This window comes from Marmota flaviventris, chromosome 5, assembly GCF_047511675.1.
Source record: "Marmota flaviventris isolate mMarFla1 chromosome 5, mMarFla1.hap1, whole genome shotgun sequence".
Classification (NCBI taxonomy): Eukaryota; Metazoa; Chordata; class Mammalia; order Rodentia; family Sciuridae; genus Marmota; species Marmota flaviventris.
Genome location: NC_092502.1, coordinates 5,006,359 through 5,032,734, shown reverse-complemented (window position 1 = coordinate 5,032,734; position 26,376 = coordinate 5,006,359). Strand labels below are relative to the sequence as shown.

Here is a 26,376-nt window from a genome sequence, read left to right as displayed (position 1 = left end):
CAGCACAGCTTGGTTTCTCCTGCCTGTGTGACCACATACAACCCACTCCAAGCTGACATCTCCAGTGGGCGCTGTGGAAGGAACCTCTGCCCTCTGAACCCTGGCCTAGAATAAGCTCTGGGCTTCACAGCTCTGTGCCTGAACAAGTTCTTGGCTAGTTCCTAATCTTACCTGACCACCTGTGGTGACTCTTTGCATCTGTATCTGCCCTCTGCCTTTGCTCTCAGCTCAGCCTCCTGGACCTCTGTGGCCACCTTAACCCTCTCTTATCCTTTCTGTCATTGTGTGAAGTGTGATGAGTGACTTGAGTGTTCCAGACATTAGTAATTAAGACTGGAATGAAACAACTCACAATTGCCCAGCTTGTGACTACCAGGTGACCCACGAGTATCCAGTGACCTACTACTGCCAAAAGTGGGGTAGCCTGTGAATTCATAGTTATTCAGTAAATTCTGACACTGTGGAGACCACCAAATGTGTTTGTTAAGGGCACAGTTTGCTCATGACACCAACTCCATTGGTTCTTTCTGGTTCAGGGAACGCAATGTCACAATTCTTGGTCTTTCTTTACATCTTTGTCTTTTTATACAAACTTTACCCAGAGTGGCTGCATCCCAATATGCTGTCCTTGCACAACTTTTCCTCATTCAGAAGTAACCCTGGACTTGTTGGTTAGCAGTATGATATGATCTCTTCCTGAAGGAAACCTGAGGAGCAGAGAAGGCCATCTCTATTGCCATCCCTAGGTCGGATCCACAGCTCCTCATGACATAACTGCATGACAGCAGCTGTCATGTTATTCCTGTTGCTAAAACACATTTTTATTATTGGTGGCCAACACATTTGACACAGATATGCCTTTTCTGCAACCCTGTCACTGAAATGGAGAAAGACATACTATGATCTAGTAAAAACTGACAGGTCACCCCACACTATCTCTGAACATATCAAAGAGGTGCATATGTTCATTACCTAAGAGAAAAATCATGAGAATTTATGAAATTTTTTTTCAAGGGAATTTTAATACTGCTATATATTTTCCTCTCCAACTCCAGGAATTTGTTGACCCTCTGCAGTTACTCATAAACATGAAGGATCAGTAACACTGTAGATAAATAAATGCAAGGCTCAAAGACCTGGCTGGCCCAGGGCTTCTTCTTGTGAGAGGAGGCTTAATATCCCCTCAGGGAGGCTGCCAACGCCATGGCTGAACAACTTCTGGACAGCAGCTAGGCTGTCCCTCTGTGCTGTGGCCAGTACCCAGCCACAAAATTTCAGAGATTCCAAGTGTCAGCCAGAAAGACCCCATTGAGGACCCAAAGCCCAGCGTGCTGAGCAGCATCCACAGGGGTCCTCCCTCAGCTCTGGCCCCAGGCTGTCCTGTGAGAACTGGGAGCCAAGTGCCTGGAGCAGCCCATGCAAAGGCCTAAGTTCCCTTTGCAGCACAGGTCTGACTGCAGGACAGTGGACCTGACCTCAAGGGAAGTGACCAGGTTGCCCTGCTAACCTCTGATGCCCCAAACGTTCTCAACACTACGGAGGAATAACAGCAGCTCAAAAGCCCAATGTGTCCAGAGACCTCGGCTCCATGTTCCTTTCATACCAATTTCTCAAAGGGGCTTCTGTGCTGGCCCTAACACTGTGATCATGTTAATGGCAGACAGCAATTGAGGGCAGATGAGCAGCACAGCAGGGACCAGGCCTCAACCTTGGGGCTCCAGCGTGGACCCCAACTCAGGACAGGTTTTGCTGACTTCCACTTCCAGCGAGCGGAATCCCAAAATGCACAAAATGCGGTAGCCATTCTGACTCAACAGGCGCACTCCTGAAACCCAGCACAAAATCACGGATATGGAAAACCAACTTCTGTAAGCAGGCTTCAGGGAATCCAAAAGGAAGCAAAAATATACAACAGCAGGTAGTTGTCTTCAGGGGTGCCACTAGAAGGGACCTGGAGAAGACAACGCTAGACTGCCTGGAGCAGGGGTGTGTCACTCTCCCAGGGAGATGAACAACCTGCCCTTTGGTAGGGAGGCACCCGGTGCAGGTGCATTTAAAACCCAGGGAAGCTCTCCTTGCCGAAAGCCAGTGTGCACCCTGGGTCTCCCAAGGTTGCAGGTTAAACCATTTTCCTCAACTCCCCAGGAATCCTCCTGCCTAGGTCAGCTGTCCGGAGGGTAAGTGCCAGGATTGTGGCCAGGAGGATGTACTCTCTCTGCTATAAATGTCTGTTATTTAAACCAAAGGGAAGATGCACCCTTCAGAGCTCACCTGCAGGGACCCATCTCCTCCAACCAAAACCCACCTGCCTACACTTAACTCCCAGTCAGTCCATTCACAGTAAGATGGACTGCAGAGGTACACCACCCATAGCCCAGTCATTTCCCTCCTGAATACCCCTGCATTGGCACAGGAGCTCTGAGGACAACTCACATCCAAACCACATCCCTTAATAAGCTCCATGTTTTAAGGGCCACCTCAGATGCATTTCAGGTAGGGAGCCTACCCCAAACACTCCTTCCACCCAGGACTGGCATTCCCCCCGTGGTCATCCATGTGGTCTTGATTCTTCATCACACAACTCGATCCTAATGATCTCAGACAGCATCATCCACTGGATGCCTTCATGATTGGACCTTGAGAACATTCCCCAAGGAATGTGGAGAAACAGCTGCACTGTCTAAATAAAGATTAGACACAATAATAAGAGCATGGTCTCCTAGATACTATGTCACACTGCCCCCAAGCAGAAAGTAGAAATTTGCTTTTTTATAAAAAGAAAGAGCCTGTTATTTAACTCTTTATTCATACATCATTTCAACGTTGCAGATAATTAGCATGAAAAACAATAATACAACTAATTCCAATGAACCCTAAACCTAGACTAACCTCTGATTAACCCTGCACCTGTTTTTTTTATATCCTCTCTCTCCACTATACCAGAACACCTCATGACCATTTCCTTTAAATATCCACTATGTATTTTGTAATGATATGAATATTTTCCCTTAGAAGGAGAAAGTCCTTGTCAACTTAGGTATATAAGGTGGATCCAGGGGAGCTGCATGAGGACCCTGAATGCACAAGCAGTGGACAGAGGAGGCTCACCCCTGAGAGGAGCATAGGGGTGCAGCGTTGTGGAGTAGGAGCCCAGGAGACGGCACCAGGAGATCTTCATCATCTGACGGGGAGAGAAGAAGAAACCATGGAACCCAAATCCCCTACTTTAGTGTTTCCTGAAAGACTCAACACTCAACATTTTCCTCAGAGCCCCAGTGACATCCTGGTTCCTGAAACTGTAGATTAAGGGGTTAAGCACAGGGGTGAGTATGGTGTAAATCACAGAAACCACCATGTCCTTCTGAGGGGTGTGGTAGGAGCTAGGGAGCATGTAGGTGTAGACGGCAGCACCATAGAAGAGTGTGACCACCATCATGTGTGAGGAGCAGGTGGCCGGGGCCTTCCTCCTGCCCTCTGCTGAGTTCATCCTGTGGATGGTGAGGAGGATGCAGGAATAGGAGCCTGAAATGACTGTCACAGGGATGAGGAGCATGAGGACACAGCACAGGTACATGAGTGTCTCATAGAGTGAGGTGTCTGAGCAGGAGAGCTTCATCACAGCAGGGACTTCACAGAAGAAGTGCTGGATCTCCCGGGATCTGCAGAATGGGAAGGTCATGGTGACAGGAGTCAGCATGAAGCCATCCACTGATCCCAGGAACCAGCAGCCAGACGCCAGAAGAAGACACACCCTGTGGTTCATGAGCATAGGATAATGGAGCGGATGACAGATGGCCATGTAGCGGTCATAGGCCATGGCTGCCAGAAGGAAATATTCTGAACCACCAAGTGTCAAGTAGAGGAACATCTGTATCCCACATTCAGGGACTGAAATGGTACTCACACCCAGTACCTGATCCAGGAGCATCTTGGGCACAGTGATGGAGATGTACATCATGTCCATGAGGGACAGCTGACTGATGAAGAAGTACATGGGGGTGTGGAGTTTGGCACTGGAGTGTATCAGGATGATCAGGACAGCATTTCCAGACAAGGCCATCAGGAAAACCATGAAGATGACCACACAAAGCAGAGTTGGGTGTTGGGATTGCCTGAAGAGTCCCACCAGGATTAAATCTGCCCACCCTGTGTGGTTGGTCATCCAGGTGGTGATGTCCATGAGGTTCCACCTTGGCCACCAAGAAAGCTTTAGTTAGTGTTGTACAGAGGGCTGAAGTGACTTCTTAGCTGCCACACACCTGTGCACCAGCCTGATTGTACCAACCAGAGGATATTCCAGAGCCTGTAGATCCTAGGAATTCAGATGACCTGTAGTAAACAATATTTTTTTAAAAACTATCTAGAAGCTCACCTGTGGGTGAAGTGAGTTGGTAACTTGTAGTGAGGTTGCAACAATTCAAGTTCATGAGCTTCCTGAAGAAAGTAGTTTGTTAATGACAAGTGCATATTTTCAGAATCATTGCTCAAAAAAAGGGGGACATTTGCAAACAAGGGGAATCACTAATTCCTGAGTTTAAATTATTCAAGTGTGAAATAAGTGTTAATATTTCTGGTTTAACAATCTGGTTTTAGCTGGCATCCAAAGACTCTCAGATCTATATGGTATATTCGAAATGTTTACAAAGTTGCTGAGACATAATTTGTGGAATGCACATTTAACATTTGAACCCCCAAGTCTATATGACAAGGACATGTGGGAGGTTCTGTGAATCTGGAATGACTCTGCTATTCTCTCCAGCACACTGCAGTCTTCACACAGGACCAAACCTTTTGAGACCTGAGGGGCACCCACCCATAAAGATCCAAGGTCATGACTGGTTTCTAACCTTGACTCTTGCTACCCCTGACCTCCCCTTCTTTGTCCACTCTGCCTGAGAGATGATTAGAATGACACCTGACACCAGGTGTGGTGAGGATGAAGTGAGGCAAAGAAATGAAATTTTCCTGAATTCTGACTTTCACAAATGAAGAAACAGGCATGCTGTTGATTGACACCTGCACTACTCACCCTTCAGAACCTGTCCTAGACCTGGCTGTCACTGCTATTGTACTCTGAGATTCCATACTTCATTTCTCCAATTTGGGTACCTATATATATCTCCAATACTTGGTTTTCAGGATTACATGAGAAAAGACATGCAAGTAAAGCTTACAATCAACTTTAAAGGAAAGTATTTGGATTTGACAATTTTTATGTTGTGTTATTTATTTTATATAAAATAAAGAAGCTTTAAATATATATTTAAATAAATGTAAATATGAACAACAGTCTGAGATAGTTATTGGTATGACCCTCACTAAGCACAGCTTCCTGGAAAAGCTCTTATGAAAATTCAGCTCAGCCAGGGCTCATCCTGGTCCATCTTCAAGCTCTGCCATTTGCACTCAATCTCAGGTGCAGAACAAGCATTCGGGGATCACTGCTATTCACCAGAAAGGCTTTGTTTGTTTTGCCAATATCATCTGCTTTATTGACAGCCACAAACAGTTTTCACGGACACTGAGAGACAGAGAGTTAACAGAACAACACGGAGAGGTCTCAGGGGCAGCTCACTGTTGCCTCCTTTGTCTTGATGCTCAGTCACTTCTGTGTAGAAGCTGAACACAGGTCAAGGGCTTGTTAACATTGTCTGCACTTCTAGAGGTCATTTTCAGACTCTACAGGGAAAACAGCATCCATAATATTTGAGGCAGGATTTTTATATAGTGACAAAATAAGTAAAAAGGGCAATGAACATAAAATGTGCACCAGCTTTCTTAAGGAAATCAATAGTGGCTTCTTCCACGTTTTCTATTAAAGAGATTAAAGCTTTCCAATCTTCTGCCTCTGAAAGCTTAACTGTTAAATTTGATTCTCTCTCAGCCTGAGGGTCTAATGTCTCTTCTCTCTAGAAATACTAGCAGTAGCTAGAATAAAAAGGTGGTTTTTTTTTTTAAGAAAGGAAAGTTGAAGCACATTTTCTCCCTTGTAGTATTTCCTAAATCAGATGTGATATTCCCTTTTGACAGCCCCTGCTGGGAAGCACTGAAGCAGTGGACACAGCTTCTGATGCTGTAGCCCTAGGGTCCAGCATGATTGAGACCCACTACAGAAGGTGGGCAGCAGGAGAGGTGCAGGCCCAGGGACAGATATGGTAGGTGGGTAGAGGGTAGTAGGTGGATGACAGACAGAGGAGAGAGACATGATAGACAGATAAACTTCCTGTCCATGAAATCCTAACCTGTTGGCAGATAGATGAAGGCTGAGCTCTTTGGAGAATTTGAGATCTTTCCCATGAACTGAAGTCACACCTTCTGTCCCGTCAGTGTGTGGACAAAGTGGAGCAAGGAATGGACACAAACAGCTGCAGTGAAGACAGGGGCAGAATTTTCTGAGAGGACAGAGGAGAGAGGGGGCAGTGAGGGAGAGGCTCTGCCACTGTTCCAGAGCCCAGAACCCCAAGAACACACAGGACAAGGGACAGTCTGCTCCACATCCTGGGCCTGTCCCACCTGCTCTCTTACTCTTCTCTAGGCACCTGCGTATGTTTCATGGGAACAGCCTGGCCCATGTTTAACTTGGGGAATTGGTGACAATTTTGGTAGACAAACACAGCCACCTTATTAGCCAGCAGCACCCAGGAATTGCTGACCATGCTCTGCCTTCCCCAGAGCCTCTGAGGTCCTACTCTTCTTATTTCCTCCTTGTACAGACTGACAATCCAGGGTCTCAGGGTCTCTGCCTATCATCACACAAGTGATCCGAGGGAGGGCCATGTCCCACCCCAGGGTGCAGCAGAGCACCACACTGCCTTAGTGTCCTTGGAACGCAGTGTCCTCCCTCTGCCATGGACAGCTCGGGTCTGGTCCACCCACTGTGTGTGTCATCAGGGAAAAATGAACATGCTCAGGACACTTTCTTCCAGCATTGCTGTGACCTCAGGAGTGACCCCCATGTGAAGCAAGGACAGCCCTTCTTCCTCTGCAAAGTTGCAGTCTCGGGACAACTAATGCAGCTTCCTACCACCATCTGAAGCATAAGAAGGAATATATACTCCTATGTCCATAAATAGTCCAAAATAAAAACATATTTCTTAAGATGTGGCAGCATATAAATTCTATATGAAAATTTGAAGATGAGAACACATTTCTATTTGTCAGAAAAATAGGTGATAGAGAAAGATGAGGAAATGCCATGAGGACCTAACAGACCACCTCAACAGCAGGTCAGCAAGCCCTGCACAGCCATGGCCCTGAGCACCGGGGCCACCTGCCTGGCTGAACTCACCTCAGAGGAGGCTGTGCCTCACCCAGATGGCCAGGGAGTGTGGCCTGGCTAAGTCACCAGGAAGAGGAGGCTGGTGTCACTCCTGGATTAGGATGCTCACAAGGGACTGAATGAGATATGTTTGTTCACACATCCTCTGGGGCCCGGAGGACACTGCAGTTAGAGCTAAGGAAGCAGCAGAGCTCTCTGGGGCACAGCTCTGGGTCATCCTCATCCTGTCCTGTCTCCCTCTTTGTTCAACTCCAGGCTTCACCAATGTTAACAGTCCTCTCCACTCTCACACTGTCTACAACGCCTGACCAGTGACATGTAGGAGGAGTTAGTCTGGATTGGTTTATCAAACATACCCTGTGTGTGTGTGTGTGTGTGTGTATGAGAAGCATCACCTCCTCGGTGTCCTGGAAGCCTGGAAGGAGTCCTCCTCACAGGTCCACCTCACTCTCTTACGTCCCTGCTTGTGCTCCTTGTTACATATCATTCACTGGCCATCTAGATCATTGTGATTTAGAATTTAATTTTAAAGTATTTGTTTTTATTTCAACTACTGACATGCAAATTATTGAGAAGTCTCAAAGCACTGTTTCATTGAAAATTTAAATGTTTACTGTAATATATTCACCCAGATAAAAATCACGCTTTAAATGTTAAGAGTGGAGGTGTAACTCAGGGATTATGGCTCCTGCTGAGCATGCATGAAGCCCTGAGTTCAATAACTAGCTATGCAGTAAAATGAAATAAATCCTATCCTGCCTACAAATTACAAGTGTTTCAAACATCTGTTCAGTGTATACCTGTTGTAGCAGCTACAGTGAAATAGAGGAAGACAGAAGCAAGCTCCTTCAACATCTATTTTTTAATAGTTCCTTTTCAAAATTTGCAGTGAAATTCTTCTCAACTTTTTTTTTTTAATCTATGTCTGAAACAATGCTTATCATTTACCCTGCCATGGAGGTCTTGTGACAGCCTGGGTCCACACACACACACACACACACTGTTGGTCAGGCTGCCTCCTGAGCTGTACCTACCTGTGACCTGCAGCGATTCAGCCTGTAGATGGCTTATCCTGCCTCCTTGCCCCCTGGTTTCCTGTAACACTGTGGGATTCAGCACTGGAGTCCTCTCAAGTGTGGGAGAAACTAAGAAGCTGGGACTTTTCTCCCTGTCTCGAGATGGTCCATGGCAGCTGAAGCCACCTGGGCACAACAGGAACCCTGTTGGCTCCAGGCTCCAGCATCCAGAAGGCATTTTGAGTTCCAGCAGCACTGCAGGATGTGGGCACCTGGGTCGCTATGGCGTCCTGCCTGTGGTTGGGCTACAGTCTCCACACTCAGTAGAGAGCACACAGCAGATGCAGAGGGAGGAATGGGGTCCTTAGCTGACAGGCTCCCTTCTGCTCCACCAGCCTCACTTAGGTCATGGCCACTTTGTAGCCAAATCCATGCATGAAGTCTCTTCAGCTTGAAACTTGGGATGTTTTCTTTTATCAAACTGATTTAATGTGGTTACTATGTATCAGGTGATTTAAACAGGAATGTAGTCGTTTCCTAAAGGTGCAGTTTTTCCATGCTCAAATCCATCGATTATAAACTGAGCTGAAATAAAAATGCTTATGCAGAAATCACTCTCTTAAAGACATCAACCAGTTGCACAGTTTATTTTGTAAAGTAATTCCCTCCAGGGAATAGTCATCCAAACATTTTGATATATAGCAATAAGTTGCTCTCTGTTAACCACGAAATCATGCTTCAACATCCAGCTGGAATATGGTATTTCTACACCAGCCTGGAGTATGGTATTTTTCCACCTTAGTAAATTTGTTAGAGTCATATTTGACTTGCATTTCTCGCTTACTAATATATCTATATGATTTTTCATGTTTTTCCATATAACTACCACTTTATGGAATGACTATGTTCTTTGCACATTTTTTTATAGTGAAATCTTTTCTTCATAAATATACAGTGATATACAATGGTTTATATATTCAAAACAGTAATTGAGTAGTATGGACTACAACATTTAATTTCGGTGGTTATTTTCATCAGAATTTTCTAAAGTATTGTGTTTATTTTGACAAATTGAATGATTCCTTTCTATGTATTTCTGTTGGGAAAATCTTTGCACATTTTGGGATCGTCTAAAACATCCCCTTTCAAATTTCTATTGAATGAAGTTGAGTTTTTGTTTGTTTGTTTGTTTGTTTTGTTTTTTGCTTTTGTACAGTTAACTGCTGAGACAGCAATAATTTATTTGGCTTGCACTATGCTGGGGACTGTTGGCAAGGCCCCGTTCACATAGCTATGAACTTCCAAAGTTAAGTATGCTTTTTTTCTAACTCATTCATTCAAAAAAATTTGGTCAATAACTTATAGGTATTTATTCCAATACAGAGTATTCCAGCCACTAGATTTGGTTTACTTAGTGAAAAGAAGACTCTGCTCGCCAATCCAATAGCAAATACAGGCAATAGGCTAAGGGATATGTAATGTAATTTCATGGGTTCATAACTACAGTAAATGGCATTGTTTACAGAAATAAAAAGTAGTGTCCTAAAAACTATAGGGATGCCCTGAATTCTCCAAATAGCCAAAGCAGCCTTGATGAGAAGAACAGACTGGAGCCTCCAGAATGCTCTATTTCAAGTGATTTTTACTACAATAATAAAACCACAGCACTGTCCTAAGTACAGAAGTGTATATCAATGGAATTAAGAGCCCCCAAACACACCCACTCATGGTAGGCTATCAGTCGTTGATGAGGGTCCCATGGATGAGGAGTGGCATAGAAGAGTCTGTTCAGTGAATGGCTCAGCAGAAGCTGGACATCTTCCTCGGGAGAACAGAAGTAAGTCCTTCTTACTCCACAAACACAATTTAAATCAGGTAGAATAAGGCTTAGGTGTAAAACATGAAATTTTAATCTCTAAATAAATAAATAAATAACAAAGGGAAACAGTCCTTCACATGGTCTTGACAATGATATTCTGGACAACACCAGAAAACACAATCTGCAACATGTAAAAATTAAAATGAATGAATACAAGATGCCAGAAAGTTTCTGCAAAGAAAGACATCAACCAGATGCACAGGCAGCCTACCCAACAGAAAACAATATTGGCCAACTGTATACCACATAAGGGGTTAAAATCCACACTACAAGAGCAACTCAAGCAACATGACAGCAAAAATCAAATAATTCAAATTAAAAAATAGGCATTTTCTGATTTAAAGTGACAGACAAGTGGCCAAAGTTTTATGGAAAGTGGCTGAGCATCATGGATCATCAGGAAGAGGCGATTAAAACCAGCTTGAAATACCAGTTCACACACATCAGGGTGGTTATTGACAAAACCACGAAGGCAGGCATTGGAGAACACAGAACGCTTGTACCCTGCGGAGGAATCATATATTCTGGCAGCTATAACTGAAAGCTGCCTGAGCCTTCGACATCTACTAAAAATGGGACTGCTAAGGGGCTTGGTGATCCCATTTCTGGGTCTGTATCCAAAGGTAGTGAAATAAGCTCCTTAAAAACCTGTTCTCCATGTTTATTGTGCTTGTGCCCAGAGGAGGCAAGACATGGAAGCCAACTTCTTGTCTGGCAGAGGTAGATAGATGAGGAAGATGTGGCATGTAGCTGTCTATATCTACAGGCATACATGTCCATGAATGGGTGCCACTCAGTCCTCAGAAGGAGATACTGCCACTGAGATCCCATGGGTAGAGAATTCCAGGCCATGCAAATGAAGGCAGACACAGAAAGACCAGCAGTGCATGGCCTCAGGTCTACGTGGAATCTAAGTAGGAGGGACAGATGCAGAGAGTAGGTGGTGGTCGCCAAGGGCTGGGGTGGTAGGGACATGTTGACAGGGAGAACAAGTTTTCAGTTACAATGCAAATACATCTGGAATTATAAAACATAGCACAAGGACTTTGGTTAAGAGTACCATGTGGTATGTGTGAAATTTTTCATGAGAGCATATTTTAACTGTGCTCAGTGCAAAGAAAAAAGAGAGCAAATCTGATAGTAAAGACGTGAGGTAATGAATGTGTTAGTTCACTCATTCCAGTAATCACATTCAGCATATGGAATGCTACAAATTTACACTGTATACCTACATATATACAAGTTTTTCTCTTCATTCATACCTCTCTATATTTGATAAGAATCAGTGGACTATAGCTAAACAGAATGAATCCTTGGTTATTGAACTCTTAGATGGTTATATAACTATTTATTTATACAGCATTTCAAATTTTCAGAGAATTAGCAGGATAAAGATTACTTTTACTAATTCCCATGTACCGTTAACTTCTATCCACCTATGAGGAACCCTGTAACTGCTTTTGCTTCACAAGGTTTTTTCCTGTTTGCACCACATCAGATGAACACTCATGACCACATCCTCTAAATATCCACAATGTGTTTCCTAATAATATGATTTTTCTCCTAGTGAGGGAAAAAGTCCTTGTCAACTTAGGTATATAAGGTGGATTCAGGGGAGCTGGATGAGGACCCTGAATGCAGAAGCAGTGGACAAGGAGGCTCACCTCTGAGAGGAGCAAAGTAGTGCAGCACTGTGGAGTAGGAGCCCAGGAGAGGCAACCAGGGGATCTTCATCATCTGACGTGGAGAGAAGGAGAAACCATGGAACCCAAATCCCCTACTTTACTGTTTCTGGAAAGACAGGTCCCATACTCAACATTTTCCTCAGAGCCCCAGTGACATCCTTGTTCCTGAAACTGTAGATTAAGGGGTTCAGCACAGGGGTAAGAATGGGGTAAAACACAGACATCACCATGTCCTTCTGAGGAGTGTGGTAGGAGCTGGGGAGCATGTAGGTGTAGACGGCAGCACCATAGAAGAGTGTGACCACCATCATGTGTGAGGAGCAGGTGGCCAGGGCCTTCCTCCTGCCCTCTGCTGAGTTCATCCTGTGGATGGTGAGGAGGATGCAGAAATAGGAGCCTGAAATGACTGTCACAGGGATGAGGAGCATGAGGACACAGCACAGGTACATGAGCTTCTCATAGAGTGAGGTGTCTGAGCAGGAGAGCTTCATCACAGCAGGGACTTCACAGAAGAAGTGCTGGATCTCCCGGGATCTGCAGAATGGGAAGGGCATGGTGACAGGAGTCAGCATGAAGCCATCCACTGATCCCAGGAACCAGCAGCCAGATGCTAGGAGGAGACACACTCTATGGTTAATGAGGACTGGATAGCGAAGTGGATGGCAGATGGCCATGTAGCGGTCATAGGCCATGGCTGCCAGAAGGAAAAACTCAGAACCTACTAGTGTCAAGTAGAGGAACATCTGTATCCCACATTCTGGGACTGAGATCGTACTCACACGTAGTACCTGGTCCAGGAGCATCTTGGGCACAGTGATAGAGATGGACATCATGTCCATGAGGGACAGCTGGCTGATGAAGAAGTACATGGGGGTGTGGAGTTTGGCACTGGAGTGTATCAGAATGATAAGGACAGCATTTCCAGACAAGGCCATCAGGAAAACCAGAAAAATGACCACACAAAGCAGAGCTGGGTGTTGGGATTGCCTGAAGAGTCCCACCAGGATGAAATCTGCCCACCTTGTGTGGTTGGTCATCCAGGAGGTGATGTCCATGAGGCTACACTTTGGCTATCAAGAAAGCTTTGAGTTAAGGCTGTACAGAGGGCTGAAGGGACTTCTAAGCTGCCACACACCTGTGCACCAGCCTGATTGTGCCAACCAGAGGATATTCCAGAGCCTGTAGATCCTAGGAGTTCAGATGACCTGTAGTAAACAATATTTTTTAAAAACTATCTAGAAGCTCACCTGTGGGTGAAGTGAGTTGGTAACTTGTAGTGAGATTGCAACAGTTCAAGTTCATGAGCTTCCTGAAGAAAGTAGTTTGTTAATGACAAGTGCATATTTTCAGAATCATTGCTCAAACAAGTAGGGGACATTTGCAAACAAGGGGAATCACTAATTCCTGAGTTTAAATTATTCAAGTGTGAAATAAGTGTTAATATTTCTGGTTTAACAATCTGGTTTTAGCTGGCATCCAAAGACTCTCAGATCTATATGGTATATTCGAAATGTTTACAAAGTTGCTGAGACATAATTTGTGGAATGCACATTTAACATTTGAACCCCCAAGTCTATACGACAAGGACATGTGGGAGGTTCTGTGAATCTGGAATGACTCTGCTATTCTCTCCAGCACACTGCAGTCTTCACACAGGAACAAACCTTTTGAGACCTGAGGGGCACCCACCCATAAACATCCAAGGTCATGACTGGTTTCCAACCTTGACTCTTGCTACCTCGGACCTCCCCTTCGTCGTCCACTCTGCCTGAGACATAATAAGAATGATACCTGACCCCAGGTGTGGTGAGGATGAAGTGAGGCAAAGAAATGAAAGTTTCCTGAATTCTGATTTTCACAAATGAAGAAACAGGCATGCTGTTCATTGACATGTGCACTACCCACTCTTCAGAACCTGTCCTAGACCTGGCTGTCACTGCTATTGTAGTATGAGATACCATCCTTCATTTCTCCAATTTGGGTACCTATTTGTATCTCCAATACTTGGTTTTCAGGTTTACATGAGAAAAGACATGCAAGTAAAGCTTACAATCAACTTTAAAGGAAAGTATTTGGATTTGACAATTTTTATGTTATTATTTATATAAAATGAATAAACTTTAAATATATATTTAAATAAAGGCAAATATAAACAACAGTCTGAGATAGTTATCAGTTTGACTCTGACTAAACACAGCTTTGTGGAAAGGCTCATCTGCTTCAGCCCAGCCAGGGCTCCTCCTGGTCCATAATCAAGCTCTGTCATTTGCACTCAATCTCAGGTGGAGAACAAGCATTCAAGGATCACTGCTATTCACCAGAAAGACTTTGGCTGTTTTGCCAACACCATCTGCTTTATCAATAGCCACAATCAATTTTCATGGAAATTGAGAGACAGTGAGTTAACAAAACCACACAGAAAGGTCTCTGAGGTAGGTCACATTTGTCTGCTCTGTCTTGATGCTCAGCCACCTCTCTGTAGATGCTAGACACTGTTAAAGGGCTTGTTAACCTGGCCTGCACTTCTGGGGTCATTCTACTTCTCTACAGGGAAAACACCACCCAAAATATTTGAGGCAGGATTTTTATATAGTGTAAAAATAAGTAAAAAGGGCAATGAACATTTCCACCTTTCTTAAGGAAATCAATAATGGCTTCTTCCATGTTTTCTATTAAAGAGATTAAATCTTTCCAATCTTCTGTCTCTGAAAGCTTAACTGTTAAATTTGATTCTCTATCAGCCTGAGGGTCTGATGTCTCTTCTCTCTAGAAAGACTAGCAGTAGCTACAATTTAGAGGTATTTTTTTTTTATGAAAGGAAAGTTGAATCACATTTTCTCCCTTGTAGTATTTCCTAAATCAGATGTGATAGTCCAATTTTGACAGCCCTTGCTGGGAGGCACTGAAGCAGTGGACACACTACACGGCTTCTGATGCTGTAGCCCTAGGGTCCAGCATGACTGAGACCCACTGCAGAAGGTGGACAGTAGGAGAGGTGCAGGCCTAGGGACAGAGATGGTAGGTGGATAGGGGGTAGTAGGTGGATGATAGAGGAGAGAGACATGATAGACAGATAGCCTTCCTGTCCATGAAATCCTAACCTGTTGGCAGATGAAGGCTGAGCTCTTAGGAGAACTTGAGATCTTTTCTATGAACTGAAATCATACCTTCTGTCCCGTCAACCTCTGTGGACAAAGTGAAGCAAGGAATGGACACAAACAGCTGCTGTGAAGACAGGGGCAGAATTTTCTGAGAGGACAGAGGAGAGAGGGGGCATTGAGGGAGAGGCTCTACCACTGTTTCAGAGCCCAAAACCCCAAGAACACATAGGAACAGGGACCCAGTCTGCTCCACATCCTGGGCCTGTCCCACCTGCTCTCTTACTCTTCTCTAGGCACCTGCATAGGTTTCAATGGAACAGCCTGGCCCATGTTTAACTTGGGAAAATGGTGACAATTTTGGTAGACAAACACAGCCACCTTATTAGCCAGAAGCACCCAGGAATTGCTGACCATGCTCTGCCTTCCCCAGAGCCTCTGAGGTCCTACTCTTCTTATTTCCTCCTAGTACAGACTGACAATCCAGGGTCTCAGGGTCTCTGCCTAACATCACACAAGTGATCCGAGGGAGGGCCATGTCCCATCCCAGGGTGTAGCAGAGCACCTCACTGCCTCTGTGTCCTTGGAACGCAGTGTCCTCCCTCTGCCATGGACAGCTCGGGTCTGGTCCACCCACTGTGTGTGTCATCAGGGAAAAATGAACATGCTCAGGACACTTGCTTGCAGCATTGCTGCGACCTCAGGAGTGACCCCCATGTGAAGCAAGGACTTCCCTTCTTCCTCTGCAAAGTTGCAGTCTCAGGACAACTAATGCAGCTTCCTATCAACAATCTGGAGCATATGTCCATAAATAATTGGAAATAAAAACATATTTCTTAAGATGTTGCAGCATATAAATTCTATATGAAAATTTGAAGATGAGAACACATTTCTATTTGTCAGAAAAACAGGTGATAGAGAAAGATGAGGAAATGCCATGAGGACCTAACGGAGCACCTCAACAGCAGGTCAGCAAGCCCAGCACAGCCATGGCCCTGAGCTCCAGGGCCACCTGCCTGGCTGAACTCACCTCAGAGCATGCTGTGCCTCACCCAGATGGCCAGGGAGTGTGGCCTGGCTAAGTCACCAGGAAGAGGAGGGTGGTGTCACTCCTGGATTAGGATGCTCACAGGGGACTGGATGAGACATGTTTGTTCACACATCCTCTGGGGCCTGGGGGACACTGCAGTTAGAGCTAAGGAAGCAGCAGAGCTCTCTGGGGCACAGCTCTGGGTCATCCTCATCCTGTCCTGTCTCCCTCTTTGTTCAACTCCAGACTTCACCAATGTTAACAATCCTCTCCACTCTCAACACTGTCTACAATGCCTGACCAGTGACATGTAGGAGGAGTTATTCTGTATTGGTTTATGAAACATACACTGTGTGTCTGTGTGTGTGCGCGCGCGTGTGTGTGTGTGTGTGCGTGTGTGTGTGTGTCTGTGTTGTGTAAGAAAAGCGTCACTTCCTCAGTGTCCTGGAAGCCTGGAAGGAGTCCTCCTCACAGGTCCACCTCACTCTCTTACGTCCCTGCTTGTGCTCCTTGTTTCCTGTCATTCATTGGCCATCTAGGTCACTGTAATTTAGAATTTAATTTTAAAATATTTGTTTTTATTTCAACTACTGACATGCAAACTATTGAGAAGTCTCAAAGCACAAACTGTTTCATTGAAAATTTAAATGTTTATTTTAATATATTTACCCAGATAAAAATCATGCTTTAAATGTTAAGAGTGGAGGTGTAGCTCAGGGATTATGGCTCCTGCTGAGCATGCATAAAGCCCTGAGTTCAATAACTAGCTATGCAGTAAAATGAAATTATTCCTATCATGCCTACAAACTACACGTTTTTCAAACATCTGTTGAAGCAGCTACAGTGAAATAGAGGAAGACAGAAACAAGATCCTTCAACATCTATTTTTTAACAGTTCTCTCTCAAAATTTGCAGTGAAATTCTGCTTAACTTTTTTTCTATGTTTGAAACAATGCTTATCATTCACCCTCACATGGAGGTCTTGTGACAGCCTGGGTCCACACACACACACACACACTGTTGGTCAGGATGCCTCCTGAACTGTACCTACCTGTGACCTGCAGGGCTTCAGCCTGTAGATGGCTTATCCTGCCTCCTTGCCCCCTGGTTTCCTGTAACACTGTGGGATTCAGCCCTGGAGTCCTTTCAAGTGTGGGAGAAACTAAGAAGCTGGGACTTTTCTCCCTGCTGGAGATGGTCCATGGCAGCTGAAGCACCTGGGCACAACAGGAACCCTCTTGGCTCCAGGCTCCAGCTTCCAGAAGGCATTTTGAGTTCTAGCAGCACTGCAGGACGTGGGCACCTGGGTTGCTATGGCGTCCTGCCTGTGGCTCGGCATACACTCTCCACACTCAGTAGAGAGTGAACAGCAGATACAGAGGGAGGAATGGGGTCCTTAGCTGACAGGCTCCCTTCTGCTCCACCAGCCTCACTTAGGTCATGGCCACTTTGTAGCCAAATACTTGCATGAAGTCTCTTCAGCTTGAAATTTCGGATGTTGTCTTGTGCTAAACCTACACTCTTAACATTTAAAGCATGATTTTTATCTGGGTGAATATATTACAGTAAACATTTAAATTTTCAATGAAACAGTTTGTGTTTTGAGACTTCTCAATAAACTGATTTAATGTGGTTACTATGTATCAGGTGATTTAAACAGGAATGTAGTCCTTTCCTAAAGGTGCAGTTTTTCTATGTTCAAATCCATCGATTATAAACTGAGCTGAAATAAAAATTCTTATGCAGAAATCGCTCTCTTAGTTTGTTTTGCAAAGTAATTCCATGCAGGGAACAGTCATCCAAACATTTTAATATATAGCAATAAGTTGCTTTCTGTTAACCACCAAATCATGCTACAACATCCAGCTGGAATATGGTATTTCTACACCAGCCTGGAATATGGTATTTTTCCACCTTAGTAAATTTGTTCGAGTTATCATATTTGACTTGCATTTCTTGCTTACTAATATATCTATATCTCTATCTATCTATCTATCTATCTATCTATCTATCTATCTGTTTTTTCATGTTTCTCCATGTAACTACCACTTTATGGAATTACTATGTTCTTTACACATTTTTTCTAGTGAAATCTTTTCTTCATACATACACAGTGATATACAATGGTTTATATATTCAAAACAGTAACTGAGTAGTATGGACTACAACATTTATTTCAGTGGTTATTTTCATCAGAATTTTCTAAAGTATTGTGTTTATTTTGACAAATTGAATGATTCCTTTCAGTGTGTTTCTGTTGGGAAAATCTTTACACATTTTGGGATCTTCTAAAACATCACCTTTCAAATTTCTATTGAATGAGGTTGAGTCTTTTTTTGTTGTTGTTGTTGTTTGTTATTGTTGTTGTTTGTTTTGTTTTTTGCTTTTGTACAGTTAACTGCTGAGACAGCAATAATTTATTTGGGCTTCACTATGCTGGGGACTGTTGGCATGGCCCCTTTCACATAGCTATGAACTTTCAAAGTTAAGTATGCTTTTTTATCACTCACTCATTCAAAAAAATTTGATTGATAACTTATAGCTATTTATTCCAATACAGTGTATTCCAGCCACTAGATTTGGTTTACTCAGTGGAGAGAAGACTCTGCTCGCCAATCCAATAGCAAATACAGGCAATAGGCTGAGGGATATGTAATGTGATTTCATGGGTTCATAACTACAGTAAATGGCATTGTTTACAGAAATAAAAAGTAGTGTCCTAAAAACTATAGGGATGCCCTGAATTCTCCAAATAGCCAAAGCAGCCTTGATGAGAAGAACAGACTGGAGCCTCCAGAATGCTCTATTTCAAGTGATTTTTACTACAATAATAAAACCACAGCACTGTCCTAAGTACAGAAGTGCGTATCAATGGAATTAAGAGCCCCCAAACACACCCACTCATGGTAGGCTATCAGTCGTTGATGAGGGTCCCATGGATGGGGAGTGGCATAGAAGAGTCTGTTCAATGAATGGTTCAGCAGAAGCTGGACATCTTCCTCGGGAGAACAGAAGTAAGTCCTTCTTACTGCACAAACACAATTTAAATCAGGTAGAATAAGGCTTAGGTGTAAAACATGAAATTTTAATCTCTAAATAAATAAATAAATAACAAAGGGAAACAGTCCTTCACATGGTCTTAACAATGATATTCTGGACAACACCAGAAAACACAATCTGCAACATGTAAAAATTAAAATGAATGAATACAAGGTGCCAGAAAGTTTCTGCACAGCAAAGAAAGACATCAACCAGATGCACAGGCAGCCTACCCAACAGAAAACAATATTGGCCAACTGTATACCACATGAGGGGTTAAAATCCACACTACAAGAGTAACTCAAGCAACATGACAGCAAAAATCAAATAATTCAATTAAAAAATAGGCATTTTCTGATTTAAAGTGACAGACAAGTGGCCAAAGTTTTATGGAAAGTGGCTGAGCATCATGGATCATCAGGAAGAGGCAATTAAAACCAGCTTGAAATACCAGTTCACACACGTCAGGGTGGTTATTGACAAAACGACGAAGTCAGGCATTGCAGAACATGTGGAGAACACAGAACGCTTGCACCCTGCGGAGGAATCATATATTCTGGCAGCTGTAACTGAAAGCTGCCTGAGCCTTCGACATCTACTAAAAATGGGACGGCTAAGGGGCTTGGTGATCCCATTTCTGGGTCTGTATCCAAAGGTAGTGAAATAAGCTCCTCAAGAACCTGTTCTCCATGTTTATTGTGCTTGTGCCCAGAGGAGGCAAGACATGGAAGCCAACTTCTTGTCTGGCAGAGGTGGATAGATGAGGAAGATGTGGCATGTAGCTGTCTATATCTACAGGCATACATGTCCATGAATGGGTGCCACTCAGCCCTCAGAAGGAGATACTGCCACTGAGATCCCATGGGTAGAGAACTCTAGGCCATGTAAATGAAGGCAGACACAGAAAGACCAGCAGTGCATGGCCTCAGGTCTACGTGGAATCTAAGTAGGAGGGACAGATGCAGAGAGTAGGTGGTGGTCGCCAAGGGCTGGGGTGGTAGGGACATGTTGACAGGGAGAACAAGTTTTCAGTTACAATGCAAATACATCTGGAATTATAAAACATAGCACAAGGACTTTGGTTAAGAGTACCATGTGGTATGTGTGAAATTTTTCATGAGAGCATATTTTAACTGTGCTCAGTGCAAAGAAAAAAGAGAGCAAATCTGATAGTAAAGACGTGAGGTAATGAATGTGTTAGTTCACTCATTCTAGTAATCACAATCAGCATTTCAAATGCTATAACTTTACATTGTATACCTACATATATACAAGTTTTTCTCTTCATTCATACCTCTCTATATTTGATAAGAATCAGAGCACTATAGCTAAACAGAATGAATCTTTGGTTATTTAACTCTTAGATGGTTATATAACTATTTATTTATACAGCATTTCAAATTTTCAGAGAATTTGCAGGATAAAGATTACTTCTACTAATTCCCCTGTACCCTTAACTTCTATCCACCTATGAGGAACCCTGTAACTCCTTTTGTTTCACAAGATTTTTTTCTGTCTCCACCTCATCAGTTGAACACTCATGACCACATCCTCTAAATATCAACAATGTGTTTCCTAATAATATGATTTTTCCCCTAGAAGGAGAAAGTCCTTGTGAACTTAGGTATATAAGGTGGATACACGGGAGCTGCATGAGTACCCTGAATGCACAAGCAGGGAACAAGGAGGCTCACCCCTGAGAGGAGCATAGGGGTGCAGCACTGTGGAGTAGGAACCCAAGAGATGGCACCAGGAGATCTTCATCATCTGACTTGGAGAGAAGGAAAAACCAAGGAACCCAAATCCCCTACTTTACTGTTTCCTGAAAGACAAGTCCCATACTCAACATTTTCCTCAGAGCCCCAGTGACATCCTTGTTCCTGAAACTGTAGATTAAGGGGTTCAGCACAGGGGTGAGAATGGTGTAAAACACAGACACCACCATGTCCTTCTGAGGAGTGTGGTAGGAGGTGGGGAGCATGTAGGTGTAGACGGCAGCGCCATAGAAGAGTGTGACCACCATCATGTGTGAGGAGCAGGTGGCCGGGGCCTTCCTCCTGCCCTCTGCTGAGTTCATCCTGTGGATGGTGAGGAGGATGCAGGAATAGGAGCCTGAAATGACTGTCACAGGGATGAGGAGCATGAGGACACAGCACAGGTACATGAGCGTCTCATAGAGCGAGGTGTCTGAGCAGGAGAGCTTCATCACAGCAGGGACTTCACAGAAGAAGTGCTGGATCTCCCGGGATCTGCAGAATGGGAAGGTCATGGTGACAGGAGTCAGCATGAAGCCATCCATTGATCCCAGGAACCAGCAGCCAGATGCTAGGAGGAGACACACTCTATGGTTAATGAGGACTGGATAGCGAAGTGGATGGCAGATGGCCATGTAGCGGTCATAGGCCATGGCTGCCAGAAGGAAAAACTCAGAACCTACTAGTGTCAAGTAGAGGAACATCTGTATCCCACATTCAGGGACGGAGATGGTACTCACACCCAGTACCTGATCCAGGAGCATCTTGGGCACAGTGATGGAGATGGACATCATGTCCATGAGGGACAGCTGGCTGATGAAGAAGTACATGGGGGTGTGGAGTTTGGCACTGGAGTGTATCAGGATGATCAGGACAGCATTTCCAGACAAGGCCATCAGGAAAACCAGAAAAATGACCACACAGAGCAAAGCTGGGTGTTGAGATTGCCTGAAGAGTCCCACCAGGATGAAATCTGCCCACCCTGTGTGGTTGGTCATCCAGGTGATGATGTCCATGAGGGTCTACCTTGGCCACCAAGAAAGCTTTGAGTTAATGTTGTACAGAGCGCTGAAGTGACTTCTTAGCTGCCACACACCTGTGCATCAGCCTGATTGTGCCAACCAGAGGATGTTCCAGAACCTGTAGATCCTAGGAATTCAGATGACCTATAGTAAACAATATTTTTTAAAAATTATCTGAAAGCTCACCTGTGGGTGAAGTGAGTTGGTAACTTGTAGTGAGGTTGCAACAGTTCAAGTTCATGACTTCCTGAAGAAAGCAGTTTGTTAATGACAAGTGCATATTTTCAGAATCATTGCTCAAAAAAAGGGGGACATTTGCACACAAGGGGAATCAATAATTCCTGAGTTTAAATTATTCAAGTGTGAAATAAGTGTTAATATTTCTGGTTTAACAATCTGGTTTTACCTGGCATCTCAGGACTCTCAGATCTATATGGTATATTTGAAATGTTTAAAAAGTTGCTGAGACATAATTTGTAGAATGCATATTTAACATTTGAACCCCCCAACCCTTTAGGACCAGGACATGCTGGGAGGCTCTGTGAGTCTGGAATGACTCGGCTGTTCTTTCCAGCACACTGCAGTCTTCACACAGGACCAAACCTTTTGAGACCTGAGGGGCACCCACCCATAAACATCCAAGGTCATGACTGGTTTCCAACCTTGACTCTTGCTACCTCGGACCTCCCCTTCGTCGTCCACTCTGCCTGAGACATAATAAGAATGATACCTGACCCCAGGTGTGGTGAGGATGAAGTGAGGCAAAGAAATGAAAGTTTCCTGAATTCTGATTTTCACAAATGAAGAAACAGGCATGCTGTTCATTGACATGTGCACTACCCACTCTTCAGAACCTGTCCTAGACCTGGCTGTCACTGCTATTGTAGTATGAGATACCATCCTTCATTTCTCCAATTTGGGTACCTATTTGTATCTCCAATACTTGGTTTTCAGGTTTACATGAGAAAAGACATGCAAGTAAAGCTTACAATCAACTTTAAAGGAAAGTATTTGGATTTGACAATTTTTATGTTATTATTTATATAAAATGAATAAACTTTAAATATATATTTAAATAAAGGCAAATATAAACAACAGTCTGAGATAGTTATCAGTTTGACTCTGACTAAACACAGCTTTGTGGAAAGGCTCATCTGCTTCAGCCCAGCCAGGGCTCCTCCTGGTCCATAATCAAGCTCTGTCATTTGCACTCAATCTCAGGTGGAGAACAAGCATTCAAGGATCACTGCTATTCACCAGAAAGACTTTGGCTGTTTTGCCAACACCATCTGCTTTATCAATAGCCACAATCAATTTTCATGGAAATTGAGAGACAGTGAGTTAACAAAACCACACAGAAAGGTCTCTGAGGTAGGTCACATTTGTCTGCTCTGTCTTGATGCTCAGCCACCTCTCTGTAGATGCTAGACACTGTTAAAGGGCTTGTTAACCTGGCCTGCACTTCTGGGGTCATTCTACTTCTCTACAGGGAAAACACCACCCAAAATATTTGAGGCAGGATTTTTATATAGTGACAAAATAAGTAAAAGGGGCAATGAGCATTTCCACCTTTCTTAAGAAAATCAATAATGACTTCTTCCATGTTTTCTATTAAAGAGATTAAATCTTTCCAGTCTTCTGTCTCTGAAAGCTTAACTGTTAAATTTGATTTTTTATCAGCCTAAGGGTCTGATGTCTCTTCTCTCTAGAAAGACTAGCAATAGCTACAATTCAGAGGTTATTATTTTTTAAGAAAGGAAAGTTGAAGCACATTTTCTCCCTTGTAGTATTTCCTAAACCAGATGTTATAGTCCACTTTTGACAGCCCCTGCTGCGAGGCACTGAAGCAGTGGACACACTACACAGCTTCTGATGCTGTAGCCCTAGGGTCCAGCATGACTGAGACCCACTGCAGAGGTGGACAGCAGGAGAGGTGCAGGCCTAGGGACAGAGATGTTAGGTGGGTAGGGGGTAGTAGGTGGATGATAGAGGAGAGAGACATGATAGACAGATAGCCTTCCTGTCCATGAAATCCTAACCTGTTGGCAGATGAAGGCTGAGCTCTTTGGAGAACTTGAGATCTTTCCTATGAACTGAAATCATACCTTCTATCCCATCAACCTCTGTGGATAAAGTGGAGCAAGGAATGGACACAAACAGCTGCAGTGAAGACTGGGACAGAATTTTCTGAGAGGACAGAGGAGAGAGGGGGCATTGAGGGAGAGGCTCTACCACTGTTTCGGAGCCCAGAACCCCGAGAACAAACAGGACCAGGGACCCAGTCTGCTCCACGTCCTGGGCCTATCCCACCTGCTCTCTTAGTCTTCTCTAAGCACCTGCATCGGTTTCAATGGAACAGCCTGGTGCATGTTTAACTTGGAGAATTGGTTACAATTTTGGTAGACAAACACACAGCCACCTTATTAGCCAGAAGCACCCAGGAATTGCTGACCATGCTCTGCCTTCCCCAGAGCCTCTGAGGTCCTACTCTTCTTATTTTCTCCTAGTACAGACTGACAATCCAGGGTCTCAGGGTCTCTGCCTAACATCACACAAGTGATCTGTGGGAGGACTTTGTACCACCCCAGGGTGCAGCAGAGCACCTCACTGCCTCAGTGTCCTTGGAACACAGTGTCCTCCCTCTGCCATGGGCAACTTGGGTCTGGTCAACTCACCGTGTGTCATCAGGGAAACATGAAGATGCTCAGGACACTTGCTTCCAGCATTACTGCGACCTCAGGAGTTACCTCCACCTGAAGCAATGTCAGCCCTTCTCCCTCTGCAAAGTTGCAGTCTCAGGACAAGTAATGCAGCTTCCTACCACCATCTGAAGCATAAGAAGGAGTATATAACATTATGTGTTCATAAATAATTGGAAATAAAAACTCAAAATTTAAAATGTTACAGTAAATAATTGTATATGAAAGTTTTATGGTGAAAATATTTTTTCCAGAAAAACAGGTGATAGAGAAAATGAGGAAATGCCGTGAGGACCTAACAGAGCACCTCAACAGCAGGACAGCAAGCCCAGCACAGCCATGGCCCTGAGCTCCAGGGCCACCTACCTGGCTGAACTCACCTCAGAGGAGGCTGCACCTCACCCAGATGGCCAGGGAGTGTGGCCTGGCTAAGTCACCAGGAAGAGGAGGGTGGCGTCGCCCCTGGTTTAGGATGTTCAATTCACAGGGGACTGGATGAGACATGTTTGTTCACACATCCTCTGGGGCCTGGGGGACACTGCAGTTAGAGCTAAGGAAGCAGCAGGGCTCTCTGGGGCACAGCTCTGGGTCATCCTCATCCTGTCCTGTCTCCCTCTTTGTTCAACTCCAGGCTTCACCAATGTTAACATTCCTCTCCACTCTCACACTGTCTACAACACCTGACCAGTGACATGTAGGAGGAGTTAGTCTGGATTGGTTTATCAAACATACCCTGTGTGTGTGTGTGTGTGTGTGTGTGTGTGTGTGTGTACTTGTGAGATCTTCAAGTGGATTCTGTGAGACACTATCATTCATGGGGATGTAACCTGAATCTCAGAGTTCAACTGATGTGTCAAAACCATCACCCTGGTCAGTGCCATGGGTGCCCCTCTGAACATCCCCCCACTCTATTACCTCGCTGCCTGTGCTCCTTGTTTCATGTCATTCACTGGCCTTCTAGGTCACTCTAGTTTAGAATTTAATTTTAATCTTTCTGTTTTTATTTTAATTACTGACATGCAACTTATTGAAAAGTCTCAGAGCACAAACTGGTTCAATGAGAATTTAAATGTTTACTGTAACATAGTTACCTAGATAAAAATTGTGCTTTAAATGTTAAATCCCTGGAGTGGACATGTAGGTCAGTGGTAGAGCTCCTGCCTGCATGCCTGAAGTCCTGAGTTGAATGCAGTAAAATAAAATAAAGTCTTATCCTACCTACAAACTGAAGGTGTTTCAAACATCTGTTGAGTGTACACCATGTTGTAGCAGCTGAGATAAAACAGGAAGTCAGAAGCAGGACCACCATCTTGGACTTTGCCACCAATTCCCTCTCAACTTTGCTCCTGTGTAAACTCTGGAGCCATGTTGGTCATTTCCCCTGAGCTGGAGGTTTTTTGATGGCCTTGTTCTACCACACTGTCTGTTGGTCAGGCTGCTTCCTGCAGCCACCTGACCTGCACGGCATCAGCCTGCAGATGGCCTGTCCTGCCTCCTTGGTCACCTGGTTTCCTGTAAGGCTGTGAGTTACAGCCTAAGGACCATTGGGGGATGGGTGGAATAAACAAGTTGTGTCTTTTCTCCTGTTTCTGGAGGTGGTCACTGGCAGCTGGAGCATCTGAAGGCAACAGGGGCCCTTTGGACTCTGGGATCCACAGAGCCCTGTGGACTCTGTCTCTGTGTGATTATTTTGTGCAGCCCAGTTCACCTGAGTGTTTAGTTGTGGAACACAACATGTGTGTTCATCAACAATAGAAGGTATTAATAAATAATGATGTGGTTAGGCAACTTAATCCTACACATAAAAGCCAACAAGTCCATGAAACTTACAACAGGGATCAACTGCAAAAAAGCCAGAGCAGAGCTAGGGAAAGC

The 26,376-nt window shown here is 44.2% G+C and overlaps 3 protein-coding genes across 3 annotated transcripts; all 3 read right to left on the bottom strand.

Moving 5' to 3' along the window:
- Window positions 1–3,226: 3,226 nt before the first annotated feature.
- LOC139705633 (olfactory receptor 2T29-like) lies at window positions 3,227–4,180 on the bottom strand. Its single transcript, XM_071611789.1, has one exon. The coding sequence runs from the start codon at window positions 4,178–4,180 to the stop codon at window positions 3,227–3,229; it is 954 nt and encodes a 317-aa protein (XP_071467890.1).
- A 7,771-nt stretch (window positions 4,181–11,951) lies between these two features.
- Window positions 11,952–12,914, bottom strand: LOC139705632 (olfactory receptor 2T29-like). Its single transcript, XM_071611788.1, has one exon. The coding sequence runs from the start codon at window positions 12,912–12,914 to the stop codon at window positions 11,952–11,954; it is 963 nt and encodes a 320-aa protein (XP_071467889.1).
- A 7,919-nt stretch (window positions 12,915–20,833) lies between these two features.
- Window positions 20,834–21,796, bottom strand: LOC139705631 (olfactory receptor 2T29-like). The gene has a single exon (XM_071611787.1). It carries the CDS (start codon window positions 21,794–21,796, stop codon window positions 20,834–20,836), a length of 963 nt encoding a protein of 320 aa, XP_071467888.1.
- Between the last annotated feature and the right edge of the window lie 4,580 nt (window positions 21,797–26,376).